At 54.2% G+C, this 15600-nt stretch overlaps 1 protein-coding gene and 1 long non-coding RNA gene across 5 annotated transcripts in view; one reads left to right on the forward strand and one right to left on the reverse strand.

Annotated features, from left to right (window-relative positions):
• Positions 1-10963, reverse strand: part of LOC140503970 (uncharacterized) — a 62192-nt gene extending 51229 nt beyond the window's left edge. The window contains exon 1 of the long non-coding RNA XR_011966924.1: positions 10876-10963. This is a non-coding gene — a long non-coding RNA (uncharacterized lncRNA). The remainder of the gene's footprint in view (positions 1-10875) is intronic.
• The window catches only part of SAMD11 (sterile alpha motif domain containing 11), a 42678-nt gene continuing 37638 nt past the window's right edge, over positions 10561-15600 (forward strand). The window contains exons 1-2 of one of the 4 annotated variants that reach the window (XM_072608417.1): positions 10561-11161; positions 13589-13680. In XM_072608417.1, coding sequence (XP_072464518.1) covers positions 10624-11161; positions 13589-13680 — 630 coding nt within the window. In that variant the 5' untranslated portion in view covers positions 10561-10623. Of the gene's footprint in view, positions 11162-11384; positions 11484-12056; positions 12174-13588; positions 13681-15600 lie in introns of those variants that run through there. The other 3 variants (XM_072608418.1, XM_072608419.1, XM_072608420.1) reach the window with 3 other exon arrangements.

A 15600-nucleotide genomic window follows, 5' to 3' on the forward strand; every position in this document is an offset into this window, starting at 1 on the left:
TTCCCCCCCCCCCCTTTCTCTGTTGCTCTGTCTGTAGTTTCTTTCTTTTCCCATGTCTGTCTGTTTGTCCGTTTCAGCCCCCAACTGTCTTTCCCTCCCTCTGTCTCCCCTTCTCTCTACTTGTCTCTTTCTCATTCTTTTTTGTCTGCCTCTTTCTATCCTCGCCTTAGTCTCTCCCTTCCTCCATCTCTCTCTTTTTTCTCTGTCTCTTAGTCACTCTGTCTCTTCCTCCCTTCTCCCTTCTTCCACCTGTGTTCCTCTGCCTCCCGGGGTCCCGCTGCCACCCCAGGGCCTGGATCCGCTCCGTCGTGCCCGGCTCTAGGGGGTCCCCTAGTAGGTTCAGGCCGGAGAGTTAATTGCTGGAGGCTCCACCTTGGTGGCCAATGGCAGGCGAGAGGGCTCCCAGAGCAGGGAGGGGTGCAAGAGATCCGGGCCGACCCGCCGCGTCCATCACAGCCCCCACCCGTCCCGTCCCGTCCCGTAGGGGATTCCTCAGGTCACCGTCTGCCCCGCCGCCGCCGCCGCCTCCCGCCAGCCCGCCCCGCCGGGCCGGCCCCCGCCGAGCCGCTGCTCTCCCCGGGTTATTTATTACTTCTCTCCCGGCGGCAGCGCGGCGGCTCCCGGGCCTCTGCCAGCCAGCCGCGGAGCTCGGGGCCCCCAGCGAGGGGGACTGCGAGCATCGACTGCTGAGTTAACGGCCCGGCGAGCCGGGCTGGCCTGGGGGCTCCTGGCACATCCTCGCGGCCCTCAAGTTAGTCTGCAGAGGGCACACCCCGGTGGGCCTAGCACTCAGTCAGTGCCCAAGGGGGGGTGTGAGCAAGTGGAGGAAGGGAGGTCCCCATCAACAGGAGTCACGAGATGATCCCTTGGGCATATTGTGGAGGGCCCGGACTGCCAGGGTCCCTTGGAGCCCTGGTTGCAAGCATGTGGGGTTCTGGGGGTGTCCTGTGCGATGTGCACCTGTGCCTTTTCCCATAACCCTAATGTGTTATGGACTTTCTCTATGCTCCACTTAGCCTGGAACTTTGAGTTTCATGTACCACATGGAAAGAGCACATGTGTGTCACATATAGACATCTGTTCCCCCTCCTAGGGACCATGAGCTCCTTCCTGCCCTTTCCACTGACCCTTCCACCACCCTCCAGCACTTGGCACAGGCACCAAGGAGGCCTCAACAGGCCATGGATTAGGCATAAATAGGCCATATACCGGCATAGTTGGAGGGGCCTAGTGTCCTTACATGGGAGGAAACAGGGGTATTGTGATTTGAGTGGGTTGAGGAAGTAAGATGGAACACACAGAAGACCAGGGAGGTCAGCCTGGCCCTCCCATGAGGGGCAGGGAAGGGAGTCTGTGAATAGAAATGAATGAGATGAACTATTTGATATGCCCAGGGTCAGGAGTCTCTTCTCAGCAGATAAGGCCCTGATCAGCAAGCAGAGTGAAAGGAGGTTCAGGGACAGACAGGACATGGCACTACAGAGGAAACAGACAAAGCAGGAGTGATCAGATCAGGCAAGGCAGGGGTGGCTGGACTGGGACAGGCAGCACAAGGGTGGCCAAAACTAGAAGACACAGAGCCGGAAAGGGCAAAGCAGAGAGCGAGGAGGCCCAGAGAGAGAGCAGGGGTGGTGACAGACAGAGGAGGGGAAGGAACAGCGAGGACAGACTGTGAGCTCGGACAGAGCAGGAGTGTGGCAGACAGAATGGGAATAAATAGAGGGGAAAGAAGGAAATCAATGTTTAGTAAGCACCTACTAGGCAGGCACTGGGCTACACGGTTTACAAATATTATCTCTTTGACCCTCACAATCACCCTGGGAGGGAGGTGCTATCATTATCCCCATTTTACAGATAAGAAAATTGAGGCAAACATACATTAAGTGACTTGTCTAGGATCACATAATTAGCAAGTCTGAGACTGGATCTGAACTCAGGTCTTCCTGACTCCAGGTCCAGTGTTCAGTCCATCGCACCACCTAGTGAAAACTGGTGAATCAGAAAACATCTATTAAGAGCTTATTATATGCCAGGCCCTATGTTATGTGCTGGCAATACAAACGCAGAGAATGAAGCTGAACAGAACAGGGTCCAGGCATAGGGGTGACTGGACATCAAGGAGACAGAGGAGGCCCGGCCAGGACAATGTCCTCTCCTGCAGTAGAGATGGAGAGAACAGGATGGCACAGGGCCTGGAGCAACGGAATGAGGCCCTCCAACTCAGGGTAGGCTGCTGAGTGGGAATCAGGGGACCAGAGCTGATGGAGCCACGGTGGGCAGGGACGGGCAGCATTGGGGGCAGGTGAAACAGAGGAACCAGCCTGGGCACTGACTGAGTCTGGAGGCACATACTAGAAAGAAGAATGGGTGAGCAAAGTAGGCACTGGGTGATCAGAGTGAAGCATGATGGACAGATGGGGCAGGAGCGGAGACATGGGCCTAGAGAAGTTAGGGAAGGCATCAGGACCCATGGAAAAAAATGCTGACCTTCATTCAGGTTCAAATCCTGCCTGTGTGATGGGGAATAAAGTTCATTGTCCTCTCTGGGCCTCTGTTGTACTAAATGGCTTGTGAGTTCCCTCCTAGCTCCTAAGTTTACTAGGAGTCTACGAACTTACCTAAGATCTTACAGGCTTTAAAGTCATCAAATTCAACCTCTTTCCTTCATACTGGTCCTGCTCCAGGAATGCTTACTTTCCTTGCAGGAGAATGGGGTGAGGGTGCTGAGAGCCTCCTGGGTCTGGTCTGACCCTTCCCTATTCACCTGCCTGAGGACAGAGACCCCATTGGTGGCTTGCTTCCACTGAGGGCAGGCCACAGTCAAGGCCTGGATGAGTCAACAAAAGGGGGGGGAGGAATGCCTACATCCCAGGGTCCAGCCTCTGAAGGGGAGGGATGGGTCATAGGGGTCACCATGGGTGGCAGCTGGGGTCACGGAGGACCCAGCAGGAGTCATAGGCATCATGAGATGGGGTGGTGAGTCCCATCCAGGATCATGGGCCAAAATGGTTGGGGTCAGGCCTACTGGCTGCTCAGGTGTCAGCTCCCCAGATCTGGGGAGCTGCTCAGACTTTACATTCTGATGGTGAAGCATCTTAATGAGGCTGGCCCCAGACCAGAACTTCACTTTCATAGTTGGTCCTTGAGAACATGGTGTTGTTAGTAGCTTTTGTTTTTTAATTTCCCTAATAGTGGAGGTGACTGGAATCAAAGAAACTTAATCTGACCCCCTACTCTGACACTTACAACCTATGTGACCTTGGCAAGTCTAAATCACTCTGGGCCTCAGTTTACTCTTTTATAAAAAGAGAGGACTGAGTGAGCTGGCCTCTAAGGTGCCTTCCAACTACATCCCCTAGACCTGAGTACACATTCCAGGTCTGACATTTACTGAATTAATTACTTTGAACCTCTGTTTCCTCATCTCTAAAATGGGAGTAAGACTTCAAATGATGCCTTCCAAAAAACTCCACAAACCTTAAAAGGCTAAGGGGGAGAAAATTCATGTTTCCCTTCCAAAGGAGGAGTGGGGAGGCTGGGTGGGGGGTGGTTAGACTTATAACACATATTCTCCCCTTCTCCTAGGACATGCCCAAGCTGATCTGGGACAGAATGTATGAAAAGACAAATATCCTTCCCCTCCTCTCCCCTCCCCACCCTGACTTACAGGGTGCTGTGAGATTCATTTTCTACTTGAAGCAAAAGTGGAGCAACAGTCTAACATTGCCTCTGAGCAGCCCTTTCCAGGCTGGACTGAGAAAGTTACAAACCCATTCATTGGTCAGTCCATTCCTCCATTCATTGATGGAGGAATGTGCCAGTTTCCTCATCCAGGTTAGATAGGTAGGTAGGTGGGAAGAGAGAGAGACAGAGACAGAGACAAAGAGACAGAAAAAGACAGAGACAGAGAGATAGACAAAGAGAGAAAGAGAGAGATAAATAGACACAGAGATAGACACGCAGAGAGAGAGAGAAAAAGAGGGAGAGAGGGAGACACAGAGACAGAGACACAGGCAGAGACACAGAGGCAGAGACATAGAGACAGAAACAGAAACACAGAGAAAGCATTTATTAAGCACCTCCAGTGTGCTGGGCCCTGTGCTAAGGCTGGGGACAGAAATGCAAGCAAGATGAAGCGTTCCCTCAAAGAGTTTCCCTTCTAAGGAGGAAAGACAGCACAAAGAGCTTCTGGAAAGGAGGAGGGGAGCCACCCTCTGAACACTGACCTCTCAGGGTCAGCCCAGGACAGTATCCCAAGTTGTGGTAGAGAGAGGGGAGAGATAAGGATGAAGGGAGGTAGGCAACAAAGTGAGAGAGAGGTGGCTGTCTCCAGGAAATCCCAAGGTCAGGCTCTCTAACTGGCTTCACACCTGGGAATTCCCATGAATAAGCTGGAGGAAAAAGGAGAGCAAGCAGGCTGCCAAGAGGAAGGAGGGAGAGAAGAAACAAACATTTATTAAGTGCCTACTATGGGCAGGGCACCGTGCTACATGCTTTACAAACTGATCCTCACAACAACCCTGAGAAGCAGGTACTATTATTATCACCAGTTTACAGAAGAGTTTTGAGAAAACTAAGGCAGACAAAAGTTAAGTGATTTGCCCAGGGCCACACAGCTAGCTAGCAAGGATCAGAGGCTGGATGTGAACTCAGGTGTTCTTGAGTCCAGATCGTACTAGAGGACCATTTAAAGGACCTTGTGATACTTAGCCTGGAAAAGACTTGGGAGAGAGGCCTTGAGAGCCACTCGAGGTATCTGAAGGGCTGTCTGAGGAGAGGGATTACATTTATTCTGCGTGACCTTAGAGGGCAAAATAAGCCACAATGGAGGTAGGCTAGCAAGGGACTAATTTAAACTGGAAATAAGAAAGAAACCAAGGATCAGAGTTTTGTGGAAGAGGAGACAGAGCTGTCTCCCTAGAAGAAGCCTTCCAGGGGAAAGCTGAAGTGGCTTGTGGTGGGGCTGGGGTCCAGAGAATGCTCAATCAAGTATAGGTGGGAAGAGATAGCCTGCAAGGTCCCTTCCACCCCAGAGATTCTGGGATTCTACCAAAAAAGAGATTCAAAGCAAAGGAAATGCAGTCATTCTGGGGGAGCTGAGGCAGGGAGGAGAGTGGAGGGTCCTGGGAAGGAGTCTCTTGTAGAAGGGGACACTTATGTGGAGCTTTGAGGGAAGCTGGGGATTCTCTGAGGTCAGGAGGTGAGCAGGGTGCATTCCAAGCCTAGATGACAGACAGCCTGTGCAAAGTTCAGGGACCAGAGGTGAAATATCCTGAAAGGGGACAGCCAGAGGCCAGTCTGGATGGAACAGGGAGTTCCTGAGAGACAGCAATGTCTATGCTTGGGCTGATTGGTTGGGCACAGAGTTCCTAGGATTTGGGTGTTGGGGACCCCTTGGGTAATCAATTGAAACTAATGGATCCCCTTCTCAGAATCAAGTTTTTAAATACAGGGAGAAAATACAGATGGCAAATCAAGTCAATTTTATATTAATAAAGTTTCAATTCTATCTCCCCTCCCCCCCATCCAAATTCATAGGCCCCGTAAGGTTAAGAACCCTTGTCCCAGAGCCAACAGTAACTAGCTAAAGAGGGATAATAACTTTTCCAAGGTTGACAAACAGATTGGGAGTGGGGCAGAGTCTAGAACAGAACCCAAAAATTCTGGCTCCTATCCACTGGTCAGGCATGCTTCTTCATGGACATTTGCCTCCCTTCCCCGAAGGAATGCATACACATATATGTAGAATTTGGGACTTGGCATTAGGAAAAAACTGGATTCAAATCCCATCTCTCAATGGGTCACCATTTATGAACCAACTACTTTTGTGCCAGCCACACTATGCTGAACTCTGGAGATATGAAAAGAGGTAAAAGACAGCCCCTGTCTTCAGAGAATTTACAATCTAACTGGGGAGAGAGACCACATGCAAACAAATGCATACAAAGCAAGCTCTATGTGGGATATATAGGAAATCATTAGCAGAGGGAAGACACTGGAATTAAGAAGGATTGGGCATTAAAGGACTGGTCACAGAAGGTGGGGTTTTATTTGAGATTTAAAGGAATCTGGGGAGATCAGTAGTCAGATTGCAGAAGGGAGAACGTTCCAGGCATGGGAGATGGCCAGAGAGAATGCTAGTTATGTGATCATGGCTGAGTCATTTAGTCTCATTGTGTTTTAGTTTGCTCAGCTGAAAAATGGGGAGAATAAGGCCTTTAGTCAGTCAACATCGGTCAATTAACATTTATTAAGTACCTACTATGTGCCAGGCACCATGCTAATCTCCCTGTTACCTCCAGGAACAAATATAAAAGTCAGTCTTTGGTGGTCCTTCCTGTATATTTCCAAGTCTTCTTATACCTAACTCTGGCCCTACCTCCAGATTTGAGATGAATATGAGACTAGGATGTGAATTACTTCAAAACTCTGAAATGCCCCCCCGCAATGGGTTATTATTGTTATTTTGATCCTGTCAATTTCAGGGTCTCCCAAGGCATTTTTGCATCTGGACTTTGGGATGTGCCCTTAGCCAGTTGGTTGGTTCTTGGCCTCAAGCTGGCTCTTGGATCTGCCATCACACCATAGAAAAGGGACCCCAGCAGCCTTTCATTGGCAATACTTTTTGCTGCCTCATGAAACTGGAAACAAATGTATATGCCGAATTCTTGCCCTTCCCCCTATGACTGCCCTTTCCACTAGGTCTCTTCCCTCTGGTCTGCTGCCCCTGTGACCACTGTCACCTCCAACCTCTGAGTTTTTCCAGATCTTGCTCCAACCCCCTCCCCCAATCTCCGACTCTTCCAGTCTTAGGCTGAAATCAAGTACTTCTGTGTTTGGATTTACCTGGATTTGGGCCAGAGAGTCCTACGTCCATCTTAGTGAGCTTAGTGACCCATGAAGAGGTAAGGTCAGGAAGATAGAAGGAGGGAGGGGGAGGGGTCTGAAGGACAAGGGCCTGGGAGTGGGAAGGGACAGAATCCAATTCTTTCCCTTTCTGGTGCCAGGTCTCATTCCCTAACTCTGGGCAGGACGTCAGGTCTCCTTGTCTGAATCTGTTCCCAGGTCAGAGCTGGAACTAGGAAGAGACAAGCTAGCCAGTTACCCAGGCAACAGTGCCAAGGAGGGGGCACCGAAGGACACATTGCAATGTGACTTTTTATATATGTACTTGCCCTTAATGCCAGGAAGCTCCTTTCTCCATAGTCCACACATCTTTATTTTGTGATAAGTCAATTTGTGCTGATTAGGGTAAAACTTTTAAAGATTCTAGGGGACAGCGGCTTACGTAGGTCACAGAAAACCTCTGACTGAGCTCTGGCCATGGTCCTTGAAGGTTTACTCATTCCCTGAAAGACCCCAGAAGAATTCCTAGTCGTTAGGTCAGATCGAGGCCATACTGCCCCCTCCCTCAGGACAGTCAGTAGAATTTAAGCTCCTAGATGGGGAGTAACCTTTTATTTTTTTGATAGGTGCTCAATAAATGCCCTTCCTCGTTGTTATGTATATAAAGAGGGAGCTAGGGGATGTAAAGGAATAGAAGGCTAGGCTTGGAATCATGAAGACCCAAGTATAAGTCACTTGATTTGTGGTCCTGGGCAAATCACATGGACAGCCATGACTCAGTTTCCTCATCTGTAAAATGGGAATAATAATTCAATACCTCACAAGGTTGTTATGAGATCAAATGAGATCTGTAAAGTGCCTTCCAAGTTTAAAGTCCTAAGTGATGATCGGTGGTTCATCCTATGCCTCATTTTAATCTGTGAAATGGGATATCCCTTTGTTCTGGACACCATGGAACTGTGAAAGGGTATATAAGATCAGCAGGATTCTGGATGGAAGAATCAGACAGCAGCCCCTTCACTGGCAGAACTAACCCCACCTCAGAATGTCTGGCCCAGGATTTCTTATGTCACTGGGTCCAGGTTAGGACTATGCTCTTCGTCCACATCTGTCTAGTTATGTCACCAAGAGAACAAGGAGCTTGTTCTCATCCATATCCTCCCCCTCCCCTCCTCTAACATCTAGGACAGCTGTTTTACCAAAATCTCTTCCCTTTCCTCTCACATCTCAGTTTCTGGGGGAGAGCCCCACCATCCTCCTGATCAGTCAGGCCAAAAGCCTTGAGATCATCTTCAACTCTCCTGAGTCATCCCTGAATGCCTCAGCTACCAAATCCCAGGGGTTTTATATCAATGGCATCTGGACCCCCTGACTCCATTTTTACAGTCACCACCCTCCCTCTGGTCTTTATTACCTCTCCGATATTCTATGACATTGTCTCACAACTGTGCTTCTGTCTCCAGTCTCTCTCTTTTCCAATACATCCTCCCCAGAACTGCCAAAATAGCCTTCCTCAGTTAAATGTCTGTCATTTAGCTGTCACTGGCTCCCCATTGCTTCTGGGATAAAACCCCACATTCCTCAGCCTGTCCCTTCAAGCTCCAATCTCTTTTCAGCCTTCTTTCACATTACTTATTTTTACATTCTCTATGTTCCAACCAATTTGACCAACTATTCCCCAAATTCAGCATGTTATCTCCCATCTCCACACTTTTGCCCAAATCCTGCTTCATCCCATCTCTGTCTGATGAAATCCTTATTTTCCTTCAAATGGTCGCTCAAACTTAAGGTCCCCAATACTTCCTCAATTATTTCAGACCCCTCTGAATTTGCCCTCCCCCCCCATCTATTACAGTTCTAACTTGTAGGCTTCACTACCTGCCCTTTAGCTGTAGTCAATTATAACTGTAGTTGACTAGAACCATGTACCCAGGGATGCCCAGCTGACTGATTCCCTGAGCTAGGACTCACCAGCTGTAACTGGCAAAACTAGAGGAAAATTCTCATTAGAGAGCAAACTCCCATTTGTTTATGAGTTGTATGTGCATGTCTGTATCTCTGTGGGGAGGAGGGAGGTGTATGTGGCCACACATCTCCTCTAGAGGCTGAGGGGGGAAGGATTGTGGATCACCAAGTTTGGTCTAAGAACAATGTCTTCAGTGACATTTCTGGCACCTCTCCAGGTAAGGTCAGTCTGCCTCTGTCTCCTTTGGCAGTCAAGGGACGGTTACTTCCCTGATAAGTTACTGGGTAGAGCTCCCCCTTGGCCTGGACTGGGTCACCATAGTCCTGTGACCTGCTCGATGCCCTCAGTGAACAAGCAGGTATTAAGTGCCCACTCTGGTGGGGCAGTGAGCTAAACCCAGGGAGACAAAGCAAGTTCCGGCTGCCAAGGAGCTCTGTGGGTCCCCCTCACAAGCTCATTCACTGCCAGCTCCCCTTTCTTCCGTGTCCGAACTGCCTTAGCTTGGGGAAGCACCCACTCCCTGGGCCTCACACTGCACCATCCTCAGTTCTCCATCCCCTACCCCGGCTCTCTCTCTGTGTCTCTCTGTCTCTGTCTCTTTCTTCCTGAAGCTCCCACCCCATGCCAGGCAGACAGGGGTCCTCGCCTCCGCACCCGGCCAGTTCCCCACGTGGATGGCGGCTCGGGCCTCCAGAACCGTCACCATAAATCCCGACCCAGCAATTAAAGTCATTAATAACAGAGCAGGAGCGGCGGCGGCTGTGCTCACACGCTCTGTCTTGCCCGCATCCGTCAGCCCGGACTTCTTTCTTCCTTCGTGAGGAATTCGAGGCTGGGATGGCCCCGCGCCCCCACCTCCACGGCGCTGTACGTTAATGGGACCCGGCTCCCGCTCACAGCTGCACCCGGGGCCAGACTGCGGGGGGTGAGGGCCGCGGTCGGCCGTCGCGCACCCCCCCCCCGCCCCCGCCGGAGTTGGCGCTCGCCCGCCGCGCGGGGGCAGTTTAAATGGGCCAAGTTGGAAGAGCCGCGGCGGCGGCGGCGGCACCCGGGCAGCCGCTGGGGCCCCAGTCTCCCAACTCCCAGTGATCAGGCGCGTGTGTGCACACGCGTGTGTATGTGTGTGCACTCCGGGGCTGGGGCCGAAGGGAGGAAAATGCTAGAGGCTGGAGCTGGAAAGGCTAGGGCGAATTTCCCTTGCCCGGGTTCGGCTCCGAGTGGGGACTGAGGGGGGGTCTCGGCGGCAGGGCGCCCAGATGGCACGAGCCCCCTGAGCAGCCGGGCCCCATAGAGCTCTGAGTTTGGGGGCCCCGGGCCGGGGCAGGAGCCGCTGAGCTCGGCGGGTCGATCGGGGATCAATAAGTATTTCCAAGCAGCACCATGTGTCGGGCTGCAGAGCCCGCGGCAGGATGTCAGGTCTCGGGCCGGAGAGGCGGCCCAGCGAGAGGCACCGCAGCCCCTGCAGTTGGGGCGCCAGCAGCGGCGGCGGCGGCGGCGGCGGAGGCGCCGGCCCCGGGGGCTTCGGCGCACTAGCTCCCAGGGCGCGGGCGCGCTGTTGGGGCAGCCGGCTGCCGGCGGGCGCCTCCCGCCGCCGCCACTGCCGCCCCCCGCCCCCGCCCTCGCCCCCGCCCCCGCCCCCGGAGCGCCCGAGGGGCCGCCGGCTCGCGGCAGCCCAACTCCAGCCCGAGCTCGGAACAGCAGCAGCAGTAGAGGGAGGAGGAGGAGGAGGAGGAGGAGGAGGAGGAGGAGGAGGAGGAGGACAAGTTGCTCCCTCCGAGCCCGAGGCTGCGCCCGGGTACAGCCTCGGCACCATGCCGGCCGTCAAAAAGGAGCTCTCGGCTAGGGAGGAGATGGCCCTGGCCGCTTTCAACCAGCCACTGGACGCGCTACCCGACTACCTGGCGCCGCTGGCCGCCGCCGCCGCTATCCCCATCCCGGTACCCGTGCCCCTGACGGGCCCACCCCCGCGGGGCTACGAGCCTCTCTTCGCGCCCCCGCCGCCGCCCCCGCCCCCGCCGCCTCCTCCGCCGCCCCACCTCCACCTCCACCCCCCGCGCGCATACCTGAGCCTGCCCCGGACGCACCGGCCGCTGCCTCTGCCCCCGGACGAGCTGGCTTTGGAGCGCTTCTCGGCGGCGCCCGACTTCCAACCCTTCCTGGACCACGGTGAGCCGTGCATAGAGGTGGAGTGCGGCGACAACCGAGCGCTGCTCTACGTGCACAAGCTTTGCCAAGGGAGCAAGGGCCCCTCCATCCGCTACCGCGGCGAGTGGCTCACCCCCAACGAGTTCCAGTTCGTCAGCGGTCGAGAGACAGCCAAGGACTGGAAGCGGAGCATCCGTCACAAAGGTACGTCCCCGCTCTGGGACCCAGCGGAACGCACCAGGCTTTCTTCAGCACCAAGGGGGACCCGGAGACCCCTCCGCCACCTCCTTTGCCCGGCCCAAAGGGGGCGCCCTGACCTTGGCCCTGCGGGGACCCGAGGGCCGGCCTGACCCCAAGGGGGCGCTGCCGAACCCCACCCCCCCACCCCAGGTCTGGGATACACCCTCCCCACCCCAGACATGTACATCTCACATCTACATTCTCACAACCCGTGCCTGCCAGGCTCTAGGGTGGGCGGAGGGCGAAGGATGCAGGCAGAAGGACCGACATCTCCCCCATCTCTGAGGTTCCCTTCTCTTCCCACCCCCTCCCCCCAAACTTTGGGAGAACTCTGGGCTTAGGCAGGGACAGGAACTGTGAGGGCTTCGAGCAGTCAGCTCAGCTTCAGCTTTCCGACTCTGGAGGTCGGGGATGGGCTGTGTGTTTTGAAGTCTGTGGGTCTGGGAATGTAAAGGGGGAGGCCGTGTGTGCCTGGAAATGTGTCTGCCAGTGTGTCTGCGGGACTGGCAGTGTGTTTGAGAGAGACAGTGTGTCTGTGGGACTGTTTGTGTGTATATGTGTGTGTGTGTGAATGCGTGCGCTTATGCGTGTGTGGGTTCCTGTGGGGGTTTGTGTGCCTGCGCTCCGGGGAGCAACACTGTGTACGTGTTTGTGAGACAGTCTGTGTCCATTTGTTTGGTTCTCTGTGTATGTGCGGATGAGACAGTGTGTGTGTGTGTGTGTGTGTGTGTGTGTGTGTGTGTGTGTGTGTGTGTGTGAGCGTGCTGCGGGGAGGGGACAGGCGGCAGCAGCTGGGAGAGCCGGGGCGGGGGGGGGGGGGGCGGCGGCTTGTGAGAGCGCGCGGGGTTTCCCGAAGCATAGTGTGGGCGGCCAGAACCCGAGCTGGATCGGGGAGCGGCTGCCGAGGCAGCCTAGGGGGGCCAGAGCGCGCCTGTTTGGGGGGGCAGGGAGACCGGCCTGTCGCCTACCCAGCCCAGTGAGTGTGGGCTCTGGGGGTCGAGGCTGAGTTAGAAAGTTGGAGGGGGGCGATGGTGGTGCAGCTCCGGGGAGCTTCTAGGGTGGGGGGAGGCGTCCTACAGGACAGGGAAGGGGTGCCGCTCAGCACTCGGATCGAGGCATGGGGGAGCAGAATGGCTCTCTGCCCCCTTGGAGAAACGGGAGCTGGTCGCCCCCGGCGGGCTGCGCGGAGGCGGAGGCGGTGGAGGAGCCGGCGGGGCGCTGGGGGCGGCTGGCTTGACAGCTCATTAGCTGAGCAGGCAGGAGGGGCAGCCCCGGGCAGGAGCCCGCAGGGGCCAGGGCGCGGGCGAGAGCCTAGTCTCTGCAGTCCTCCCCCTTCTCCTGCCAGCCTAGCTGCCCGCGGGCTGGCCTCCCGGGTTCCCCCGAGAAGCCCCGCTGGGAACCGAAGGCAGGCGGGCGGGTGCGCTGCGGGGTTAGGTTTCAGCAGTCAGTCTCCTGCCGGATCTGTGCGAGGCTAGGGCGGGGCGGGGACGGGGATTTGGAGGGGGGGGGTTGGCTCAGCCCCAGATCTGGGGCGGCCAGCCCTGGGGTCTGTGCCTCGGGCCAGGAGTGGGGGGGGGGGGGCGGAGCAGCGGCGAGACGACTAGGGTGAGGTGGGGCTCCTAATTCTAGCCAGAAAGTTGGCTTGAGGTACAAGGGAGGGTCTGTATCCCCGTGCCCGATGTCCCTGGGATCTTGGGGAGAGGGGGGGAGAGATGTGTGGGTGCAGGAGGTGGGATCGGGGAAGACCAGGGGGTGGTCTTAGCGGTCTGTGTGCCTAGAATGCAAGGTGTGGGTCTGTGGGGTGTGTGTGTGTGTGTGTGTGTGTGTGTGTGTGTGTGTGTGTGTGTGTGTGTGTGGTCTGTGCCAGGAGCAGGAGGTCTGAGTGTGCAGGCTTTCCATCTTGTGGGTCTGGGCGTGCTTGTGTGGTCTGTGCCCTGGCTGCTCGGTGGGGGTGCATCTGGGCACGTTCACAGCTTATATATGTGTGTGCCTCTGGGTATGTGTGTGTGTGTGTGTGTGTGTGTGTGTGTGTGTGTGTGCTCTGAGTGCCTGACTACATCTGGATGTGCACATCTGTGCACACCCGGGCCTCACTTGGAGCATGTGTGTGTTTCATGAAGTCTTTGTGTGGGTGCACATCTGTGGATGGTTAGCGGGCCATGCATTATGTGTGTCCCAGAGTCTCTGCGTGTCTGTGCCACGTTACTAGCAGTTACCCGCTTCCCCTGGGTGGAATGGGGTTCTAGCCAGTGTTTCTCTGGTTCAGTTTAGGCCCCCACTTTAGGCTCAAGTCCCTAGCCTCCTCCCCTAAGTGTACACTAGACTTGCTCTTTCCTGCCTGCTGGTCTCACCTTACCTCTCCTTTTCCCTCTCTCTCTTGCTTGCATTCAGGGAAAAGTCTGAAGACCCTTATGTCCAAAGGCATCTTGCAGGTTCATCCTCCGATCTGTGACTGCCCCGGGTGTCGAATTTCCTCACCAGTGGTAAGATTTCCCCTCAGTCTTGCTTTTCTTGGTGACTTCTGGATTGGAAGCTCAGGGATCCTTGGATCAGAGACCTAGAGAGATGGCAGGTACCTTAGAGACCTTCTAGTCCTACCCTGTCATTTGCAAAGGAGAAAAAGGTCCAGAGACGTTAAGTCACTTGTCCAAGGTCACAAAGTTTTGTGAGTAAGCAGATTCAAAGCCAGGTCCTCTGTCACCAAATCCATGACTTTTTCTGTGTCTGGATAGAGAAGGGAGCTCCATCCTCAGAAACCTTTCCAACTGGGGAAACACAAGGTCCAAGAATTTAGAGGGTTCGGGTCCCTCTAGAACTCAGAGATGAAAGGGGTTTGGGGATCTGCTTGTCTATCCCCATTCCTCTGCCCCTGCCTCTCTTAGCAATGGTGAAAATAAGTCAGGGCCAGAGAGAGGAAAGGACTAGATCAAAGTCACACAGCAAGCAAGTTGCTTTCTCTTTGAAGGTGAGGTCCTGAGGGGGTTGGTGAGAGATAACAACCCAACAGTCTTGGAAATGATGTTGTCACAGCTTGACAGCAGTCCCCTTGGGGGGGTCCACAGGCTTACAGGGGGAATCTTTGGTAGCCGGGTGAGCCAATGGTGCCTGGAGGGCACCATCTCCAAACTTTATCAGATCAATGTCTCAGTCACTGGGGCCCAGATCCAGGACACAATCCAGTCAGGCAGCTGGCCCTTTTCCCTCTGTTTTCAAAGGGGTATTGGGAGATCCCTCCTGGGGGGTGCCTCCTGAGAACTCAGACATTTGAAGACAGTGATGTGTGAGGGATATGTCCCCACTCTGGACATCTGTAGAGTGGGAGAGCACCCCCAGGCATCTATGGCATTTGAGGACAGAGGCCCTAGCCTGTTCATCCATCAAGGGTGTGTGCCGTGACTTGGGCATCTTTGAGCTGTGAGGGAAGGGCCTCAGGCTTCACTTACTATGAAGTCAGAAGTTCCTGTCTGGGTATGTGATGGCAGAGTCCCAAGAATTCATGGCATTTGAGGGCAGTGACCCCAGCCTGGGCATGCTTGGTATGTGAAGACATATGCCCCTACTGTGGGCATTGTGAAGGTACCACAGTCATCAGTGACTTTTGGGGGCAGAGTTTGAGGATATCCATGGCTTGTGTGGTAGGACTGATCTATGTGTGAGGACAGTGCTGTGGAATGGCAGTGCCACAGGCCTGGACATCTGTTCCATAGGAAGGCAATGCCTCCCCGACCTGGATGCCCCCGTGATGTAAACCCATTATGAGTGAAGGTACAGTGGCGAAAGCAGGGCCCCTGGGTGTTTATATAGCTCCTTGCCTGTGAACAAGGCCAGTGAAAAGGAGTTCAAGGTCCTGGCCTCTGGATCCTGTCAGAAACAGACTGTAGGTGCGTGAGGCCAAGGGTGTGGTCAAGCAGTAGACCTGTGTGAGTTGAGAAGATGCTATGGGATCATAACTCTAGAGCTGGGAAGCCCCTCAAAGACCATGGGACCCAATCATCTAGTCATTTTACAGATGAGGAAACTAAGTCCTAGAGAAATGAATTGACTTCCCCAAGGTCAGTTTGGGAGTAAGCATCATTCTAGCTGACCTTGGGAAAGTCATTTAACCTGAATTGGGTCGGGATAGACAGTTTCTCTCTGTGATGAGTGGGGGTGGGGCAGCTGAGAAATTGATGAATGAAAGACTCTTAAACAGGTTATAATAACAGACCCACATGTAGAAATGTACAGATACATACAAAAACATTCACACATTGTTACACAGGCTTATCATCCTTGAAGACATAGTTTTTCCTGTGGACTGTGCGCTAGGTTTCTGAGGCAATCTGATTTGGGGGGCCTAGGAATGGGGGGGCATTTGAGCCAAAGTCAGTTGGAGTCAGGGGGCCTCTCTGTTCTTCCCTTTT

Source organism: Notamacropus eugenii, chromosome 5 (assembly GCF_028372415.1).
Source record: "Notamacropus eugenii isolate mMacEug1 chromosome 5, mMacEug1.pri_v2, whole genome shotgun sequence".
NCBI classification, from domain to species: domain Eukaryota; kingdom Metazoa; phylum Chordata; class Mammalia; order Diprotodontia; family Macropodidae; genus Notamacropus; species Notamacropus eugenii.